Source organism: Eleutherodactylus coqui, chromosome 2 (assembly GCF_035609145.1).
Source record: "Eleutherodactylus coqui strain aEleCoq1 chromosome 2, aEleCoq1.hap1, whole genome shotgun sequence".
NCBI lineage: Eukaryota > Metazoa > Chordata > Amphibia > Anura > Eleutherodactylidae > Eleutherodactylus > Eleutherodactylus coqui.
In genome coordinates, this window is record NC_089838.1 from 122,156,201 (window position 1) to 122,165,223 (window position 9,023).

Consider the following 9,023-nt stretch of genomic DNA (forward strand, 5'->3'; position numbering starts at 1 on the left):
CAGACTACTTCACATTTGGCATAGTAGCTAAACTACAGTCAAAGATCGCATTTTTTTTTCTAACAAAACTGAACTAAAATGCAGCTATGGAGAAAGATTCAAGGAAACATACATGGCGGTAATCTTCCCCGTAGATACGGAGTAACATCCGTTTTGAGCCGTTGACTGAAGGGTTGCTTTAAAGAGATTCTGTCAGCTACTTTCAGCCCTGTAAACTAAGCTAATAGTCTCAAAATAGCTAATCCTCTGCGTCCGAGGTTGTAGGTCTGGGGGCTCATTCACACGGGCGTATTGTCACCGCGTATTATGCATGCATATTTCCCGTGTGTAACACGCGGGGAATGGAGGCAATGAAAGTCTGTGGAATTTCACTCTTCCATTCACACCGGCGTGTGGGCACCGTGTATCAATACGCAGGAGAAATAAAGCGCAGCGCGCTCTACTTCTCCACGTATCATACGCAGCCCTTGAATAGGCTACATATGAAACTGCGCATACGCAGGCATTGAGAAGGGGCAGAGCGGGGAATTAAAAAAAAAAAAAATCACACTGCGTATGTCCGTAACATCATATTACCGTGCATGTGCAATGCCAGTCTCAGCCCGTATGCGGTCTCTGCTGGCAGAGCGGGAAACTCACAGCGATGTAAGCATACACCGGTGTGAACGAACCCTTAGGCCACTCTCACACAAGCGCTTTATACCGCTGGATTATGAACGCTGCAGTAATCATGGTACGACGCTCCCATTGATCTCAATGGGGCCTTGCAGACCTGCGCTCGAGGGCTGTCTGCTCTATTTTTGACACATTTTCGCACTTTTTAACGCACATAATCACCCATTACAATGATGGGGTGCATTCAAAAGTGCTGTCGAACGTAATGCATTCAAAAATGGCAGTAAAAATTGCGGCGTTTTGCCAACGCTAGGTGTGAGAGCGTCCTTATACTTACCTTCCTCTCAAACAGGCTGTTGTGATGCATTCCACAAACTACATAGGTGTACACTAAGTGGTCTTCTCATTTTAGGTACGGGACTAAGTAGTCGCATTGTGGCGGTCAGTAGCGGGTTTGACAGCTGACATGATTGAAACAGCGGGGAAGTATAATGGTCGTCCATACTGGTGTGTTCTCTTTTTCTGACTAAATATGGACCCACTGAATTAAACAGGTGTGTACAGACGTGTGCGATATCAAAACTCGCAGCATGGACAATTTTAGGCCGGCCTCGGTGCCTTTGTTTGTTGCGTGTAAATGAACATGCCTTGTGGGGCCAAAAAGTACAGTAAAATACACCGATACGCACGCAAAAAAGCCTTGTTCATAGTGCCCTTTTCTTACTGCAGACACGCTAAATATGCTCACTGTTGCCCTCATCCACTCCCGGCTCGATTATTGCAACTCGCTGCTGATCGGCCTCCCCTGCACCAGACTCTACCCTCTCCAATCCATCCTGAATGCGGCAGCCAGGCTCATCTTCCTGTCCAGCCGCTACTCGGACGCCTCTGCCCTGTGCCGGTCACTGCACTGGCTGCCCGTTAAATACAGAATTCAATTTAAACTCGCTACCTTCATCCACAAAGCGCCCCACAGCGCTGCCCCGCCTTACATTGCTTCCCTCATCTCGATCCACCATCCAGCCCGCGCCCTCCACTCCGCTAATTAAATCAGACTGAGTGCCCCTTTAATTCGAACTTCTCATTCCCGCCTCCAAGACTTCTCCAGAGCAGCACCGTTCCTCTGGAACGTACCACCAAAAAATATCCAGGCAATCACTGACACACTAAACTTCAGGCGTGCTCTAAAAACGCACCTCTTCAGGGAGGCATACCGCATTCCCTAAACCAAACCCCTCTGTACCCCCCTGATAACCTGCTCCCTGTCCCACAGACTGCAATCCCTACTAGCCGTAATCAACCGGCACCTGCAGTCATCCCGATTCCGCAACTATACGGTCTGACCATTGCCTATGTGTATAGCATCCCTCACTCTCCACCTCGCCATACCATGCACATCTCCAGCCCCTTTACCTTCTGTATCACCCCATTATCTGTAGTATGTAAGCTCGTTAGAGCAGGACCCTCACCCCTACTGTTTCCATCAACTGACTACTACATGTGACCGTGGCCTTGTGTTATTTCCCCTGTTTTGTAAGCGCTGCGGAATATGTGGGCGCTATATAAATATTGTTATTATATTATAGTACAAAAACGTTGCGCTAAAGTGCGTACAACTGTGCCTACGCCCATGTGAAGCTGGCCTTAGTCTGCATCCAAGGATCAAAATCGCCTATTCAAGTCTACGGGCGTGTAAACAGCCCCGCGGTGAATACACGTTAGCGGTTTTCTGTGGGTTATGATAGAACAGGCATTCTTGCGATTTTTGGTGAGGAGGGGGGTGCATGCACGAAAAACACAGTGAACACATATACAAAATGAATGTACAAAATGCACATATACTACAAAAACGAGCATGCACACACTGAAAATGATCTGTTTATTGGACCAAAATTGCATTTGCGCCTGTGAATGACGTCCCCAGCTAATAAGGCTGAAAGTAGCTGGCAGATTCCCTTACATTTCCCCCCGCCAGGAGTATACACATAATGCGATGTGCAGCCGATCAGCTCCTTCATATACATTGCTACATTGCTAATGTACTGCCGTATCCCACTTCCCACAAGTAAAATGGCGGCGCTGAGCAGCCCGTCCCTCCTACGTAGTTACGTCACACGTCAGCGCAAACAGGGCACGCAAGCCCGTGATGAGTGGTTGAGGAGACCCCGTGCTTCCTTTTCTCGCTGCTGCCCGTCTGTGAGAGGTGAGTGTGCGGCGCTCCTAGGCCTGAGCCCGTGTATAGTGTGGTGCTGCCGCCCTAGTAACCGCCTGTCCTCGCTCTCTCCCCGCAGGATCATGCCGGCTAAGGGTCCCCTGCAGTCCGTCCAGGTTTTCGGACGTAAGGTGAGTGTGTGCGGCGGCGGCGGCCGTGTGCTGAGGCCTCGTGTATGGGGGTGCCCTCCTGTAAGGGCGGGATACAGTGTGGCCGTTACTGTGGTGTTGTGTGACCTGTGTGATGTGTTATTGGCTGATTAGCCGCCTTTTCCTACTTTTAGAGCAGATTGGCATCAGTGTTGGAACCTCCAATGGGCATGTGGCCCACAGTACCAGCATGCTGCGTTCTCTTATGGTAAACTGCTGGCCAGCTGAGTGGAAACCGAACAGACCCCATTATTCCCAGCGGGGTCCGTCCGGCGTTTCCGTTATTAGATGGTCTGGCCCGGGATTCTTCTCTCCTGCCCCCAGCGATGTGGTGCCCCCTTAACACTCCAGAACTTAGTTGCATTATTCAGGCTTTCCATGGATCAGGAGCTGAAAGCCCCCAATGCTGCCAAGCCTGTAACATGACGATAGACCGTCTGTCAGAGGGCGGTATACCACAATACTATTGCATTATGCCCCATTTACATGGGGTGAGCTGTTGGGCCAACAATCCCCCACAGTGGTCCCAGTGAAACTCTGCTACCTAGGAGCGATTATTGCTCAGAGCGCTGCCGGCAGGGTGGCTGGCGAGCAGTCTTCCCCCACCTGTCTCCCATTTACTGTAAGCAGACAATCATTCGGTCTCTGCCTGCGTTTACGCGAAGGTCTATCCTTCAAATTCCCGCAGGAGTGCTGCAATCTGAAAAACTCTGACCGATAATTGTCCTGTGTAAATGGGCCATTACACTTTAAAGGGGTTGTCTCGCGGCAGCAAGTGGGGTTAAGCACTTCTGTATGGCCATAATAATGCACTTTGTAATGTACATTGTGCATTAAATATGAGCCATACAGAAGTTATAGACTTACCCCTCCGGTGCTGGCGTCCCCGTCTCCATGGCGCCGACTAACGCTGTCTTCTCCTTCCATTAGACGCGCTTGCACTGTGCGGTCTTCTGCTGTGTTCAATGGAGCCGCTCCGGCGTGCTCGTGCCGTTGAGGTCTTCTGCGCAGACCAGCTCTCCGGCGCGAGAATGCTGGAGAAGCCCCATTCAACAGAACAGAAGACCGCACAGCGCAAGCACGTCTAATGGAAGGAGAAGACAGCGTTAGTCGGCGCCATGGAGACGGGGACGCCAGCACTGGAGGGGTAAGTCTATAACTTCTGTATGGCCAATATTTAATGCACGACGTATATTACAAAGTGCATTAATATGGCCATACAGAAGTGCTTAACCCCACTTGCTGCCGTGGGACAACCCCTTTAAGCAATTAATCACAAGTTCAAGTCCCCCGTGGGGGACACAAAAAAATGTAACTAAGTTTGAAGGGAACCTGTCGCCTCCATACAGCAGTATAAACAGTTATGGTGGTGCTGGGGGATGTGTATGTGTATTATACTTTTCTACTACCGTGCACGCACTTCTCCCGAGCGCAGACTTTCCAGCACCATATCTTCAGAGGCCGACAGCACTTCATCGCCGGTGATTATGTAAAGAAAACCTTAACCGGCTCCCTGTCACGTCTGATCCCTGCCCAGCGAACACTGACAATACTCAACAGCAGAGTTGGTGAAATGTCCGTATAGAACTGACCTAAAGACTACAGTGACGTTATTTAGGACAACTTGTGGACTTTGTCTAAATATTCACATTTTTTGTTTCAGAAAACTGCAACTGCTGTTGCTCACTGCAAAAGAGGTAATGGCCTCATTAAGGTGAACGGACGACCCCTCGAGATGATTGAACCAGCGACTCTGCAGTACAAGGTACGGCCGCCCTCCGGTAGCTCTGGGACAGTGTAGTAGCGGTTCCTGTGAGGACAGTAAGAAAGTGCTTACAGGTCCTTCTAGTACTGTGCAGGAACTGCTACGTGTTTTCATAAGGTATCCAAAACTTCTTCAGTGGGTAAGACATGCTGTTTAGGCTTTTGGGTAAATGAATTGCACCACATACGTTAACTGACATGTCTGTCACTATACACAGATGGGGGGAGACTTATCAATCTACGCGGAAGCCATTGCATGACTCTTCCCCCTTTCTCAGCTGCTTTTTAAACTAGATTTTCTTTTAAATGCCCTTAGCATGGGCTACATTCACACGGGCAAGCGCAATATTGAGACAAGAATATTGTGCTCGCGAATGTGTGTTTTTTTTTTTGTAAGGGAAAAAACACTCGTGAATAAATCCATTAAAAGGTGTACAGTAACAAAAAATACACAAATTTGGTATCGTAGTAGTCGCACTGACCCATAGAATAAAGTTGTTATGCTGCGCTGTGTACTCCGTAGAAACAAGACACACAACTTGGTACTGCTGTAATCGCGCTGGGCTACGGAATTAAGCAAATAAGTAATTTTTACCACACTCTGGATGCTGTAAAAATGAAACCCAAAAGACTCAATTTCAACCCACCTTAAAAAAAATTCAATAACTTATTTGGTACATTAAATGGTAGGGTACTAGTGAAAATTAAAGATACAATTAAATCTGCAGAACACAAGTCCTCATACAGTTATGTCAAAGGGAAAAAAAGGTGCTCTTGAAAGGCGAGATTAAAATACTAAAAAAGTGGTTCTTTAATGGGTTACATCTTTATGTTTTAGATTGATTTACAGCGAAAATGTACTGGTTAGCCAAAAAAATTTGTGATACTCTTGGAAAGCTTGTAAATGCAACCTATATAGTTGGCAAATTAAAGTCTCGCCTCCATTAATACTCCAGTTTTTTTATACACAAGTACACAGCATCACATGCTTGTAGCTCACACAATGTTTGCAATTAAGACCATGCTGCTTTACCTACATATTGCTGTTCTGGCGCCCCCTGCTGTTCTCATTCCCTCCCAATATCCATCTAGTCTCTTCTAGTGCAGCGATCTTACTAATCACTCAGCTGCTTGCTTGTAAGAGGTTTCAATTTTTTTATTGAACTGAGCTATGGAGCATGAGGTGGTTCAGAGGGGGAAATTAAAAAAAAAAAAAAAACTGCATGGGGTCCCACATCAAGTTTTGTTTTGCTCCCCACAAAAATGCTATTTGAATGGGTGATATTTTTTTTAAATTTTTTTTTATTAAAACCGCACAGAATGGGCCTTACCACATTTCGTAATGACCAATGAAAATATTTTCTCATTTGAACACCATAAAAATAATTTTAAAAAGTAACACTAGAATTGCTATTTTTATTTTGTTCAGCCCCCCCCCCCCCCCCCTAAAAGCAATGAATAGCAGTCCAAAAGTCACGTGTACCTCAAAATGGTACTAATAAAAACTACAACTCTTCATGCAAAACAACCTCTCAGCTCCATTCCTGGGAAAAATAAAAATGCTATGGGTCTTAAGGCGCAGATTCAATTTTTTTTCCCTTAATGTGTTGTGGGCTTTTTTTTTTGCTATAGTAGTAAAAAATTAAGAAAAAAAACAAAAATGGTATTACGACAATTGTGCTGGTCCAGATAAGAAAATGATCATGCTTTGTTTTACCAAATGGTGAATTCAGTGAAGAGAGCCCAAAAAGCAATGGTGGGATTTCTTAAAAGGTTTTTCCAGAAGCTTCCAATACATGTTATGAGGCCGGAAGCATCTGAAAATAAGCAAAACAAAGCTGCAGCGCCCCTCATTATAGCGATCGGCATTAACCATTTTTATACTGATTGTTACTAATGGTTACTCTTATCCCTTTAGCTACTGGAGCCGGTTCTTCTCTTGGGCAAGGAGCGGTTTGCTGGTGTGGACATCCGAGTCCGTGTGAAGGGTGGTGGGCACGTTGCACAAGTCTATGGTAAGCATGGTGGTAGTTTATGTAGAAGGCAGAGCTCTTACAAATGGCTGATTTGTGCCACGGCCCTGCTACCGCATGGTTTATGGTCTGGTATAGCACAGTTGTAGTTTGTGACTTGAGATAACCCTATTCTATTTGATATGATACACAAATTTAAGCATGAATTTAATTTACCTGTACAGTAACTATGCCTTTTTCTCTCTGCAGCCATCCGTCAAGCAATTTCCAAGTCACTTGTGGCTTATTACCAAAAATGTAAGTTCTCATTTGACAATGCAATACAGATAATGTCATTGACACTTTTTGATCTCATTGTGGGTATAAATGTACATGGCATCCTTGGATCTAGGATAGTAGTAACTGTATGCTTATATGTTCATATTATGCTTTGTGGACTTGCACACAGTCCATCCGTGCAGCATTGATGCTTTTTACGTGAAAATACTGACTCAAACTGTAGAAAACTACATACACTGGTGGACATTGAAAGTGTTACACACAGTTGCAAAAAAAATCTATGAAATTTGGATCAGTCTCTCCATATGAAAAAAATTTGAATAATTAAAATTTTGTAAGAGTATGCAGATCATGGCGCCCTTTGTTATGCAGAGTGCTACATCGTTTTAGTTTATAAGTAGAGATGAGCGAGCGTACTCGGAAAAGCACTACTCACTCGAGTAATTTGCTTTATCCGAGTATCGCTGTGCTCGTCCCTGAAGATTCGGGTGCCGCCACGGAGCGGGGAGCTGCAGGGGAGAGCGGGGAGGAACGGAGGGGAGATCTTTCTCTCCCTCTCTCCCGCCTGCTCTCCCCTGCTCCCCGCTGCGACTCACCTGTCAGCCGCAGCGGCACCCGAATCTTTAGGGACGAGCACAGCGATACTCGGATAAAGCAAATTACTCGAGCGAGTAGTGCTTTTCCGAGTACGCTCGCTCATCTCTATTTATAAGTCATAAAGTGTATCATATAAGAATGTTCTTATTGGAGACATCATTGTTGGTGAGCAGGTATGCCAAATCATAGAGTTTGAACCCCGTTGCCAACATGTCTGATTTTGCAAGAGGTCGGATAATTGGCATCTGCAGATTTCACCACATGCTGAAGGACTGGGAAAAGTGCAATGCCAGCACAGAGTGGTTAGTACTTGATACAGGAAGGCTCCAGTACTTGCAGACCTGGCACAGCTCCATGCAGAAACAGTGCCACGTGAAAACCGCCATATTTTGAGGGTGGCAGTTGCTGATAGACTAGCGACTGCAGCACAGATCTGAGAAGTGGATGGAGTCAGTCTCTTCACAAATACTTGCAAATCGATTGCTTGAAGCTATGTTGCATTCCCAGACCCCCATTCAGTGCGTTTCGTTAACCCCCATTTCACTGCCAGCAACGTGGTGTACTAATGGACACATGACTGGAGAACTGCTGTTTAGTCACGAGTTCTGACTCGATTTGGGTCAAAGTGATAACCTTTGGCATTTTGGAGAAGGTGCCCATCCTGCTGTGATTTCAGAGCGCCACACAGGTTCAACCCTTGGGGGCAACTGGTTATGACAGCGAGACTGAGTTGGTGGTTAAAGGCAGATGACTGCCGGTCAGTGTATGAACAGTGGTACACCCTGTTGTCATCCTCTTCATAACTAGATGTCTGGTTTAAACATATTTGTATTTATTGCAGATGTTGATGAGGCTTCCAAGAAAGAAATAAAGGATATTCTCATTCAGTATGACAGGACTCTCCTGGTTGCAGATCCTCGTCGCTGCGAGTCCAAGAAGTTTGGTGGACCTGGAGCCCGTGCCCGCTACCAGAAGTCTTACCGTTAATTGCATTGTACTTTTTCATTCAGTAAACATTTGAAAACTGTGCAGTTTACTCTCTTGTCTTTTTAAAACCATTTAGGAACAAAAATATTGTAGAAGTTACTGTTAGAAAGTCATGCAGTGTTTTATGTTAGAGTTCAACTATGCACTCTATCAGTAGTATAAGCTTAACTTTTTTTTTTTTTAAAAGGTCGACTACCCACTAGCGTTTGCAAATTTGCCGTGTTTTTTTTTTCCAGGTGTCTATGGGGCTTTCTAATGTTAAAATGCGTTTGTTTTGGGGGTTTTTTACATTACCAATTCCTATAGACCCCTGGAGGGGGAAAAACGCTGCGGATTTCGTAGTGAAAGAACTGTAGTGGGTAGTCACTCTAAGTTTATCTCGCACCATGTTGTACATGGGTCTCCAGTCCTTGGGGACCCCCCAACAGGTCATGTTTTAAGGATATC

General features: G+C 45.7%; 1 protein-coding gene across 1 annotated transcript; it reads left to right on the forward strand.

Moving 5' to 3' along the window:
• The first annotated feature begins 2,741 nt into the window (after positions 1–2,741).
• Positions 2,742–8,616, forward strand: RPS16 (ribosomal protein S16). Its single transcript, XM_066591481.1, has 6 exons — positions 2,742–2,818; positions 2,907–2,958; positions 4,640–4,741; positions 6,659–6,755; positions 6,963–7,010; positions 8,431–8,616. Exons 2-6 carry the CDS (start codon positions 2,911–2,913, stop codon positions 8,574–8,576), a joined length of 441 nt encoding a protein of 146 aa, XP_066447578.1. The 5' UTR covers positions 2,742–2,818; positions 2,907–2,910; the 3' UTR covers positions 8,577–8,616.
• The last annotated feature ends 407 nt before the right edge of the window (positions 8,617–9,023 follow it).

What these genes read in the sequence shown, in the direction of transcription:
- RPS16 (XM_066591481.1), top strand. Translation starts at nt 2,911, where the DNA reads ATGCCGGCTAAGGGTCCCCTGCAGTCCGTCCAGGTTTTCGGACGTAAG. An exon ending in TCCAGGTTTTCGGACGTAAG is followed by an intron (nt 2,959 to 4,639) that starts GTGAGTGTGTGC and finishes TTTTTGTTTCAG; the next exon opens with AAAACTGCAACTGCTGTTGC. An exon ending in CAGCGACTCTGCAGTACAAG is followed by an intron (nt 4,742 to 6,658) that starts GTACGGCCGCCC and finishes TTATCCCTTTAG; the next exon opens with CTACTGGAGCCGGTTCTTCT.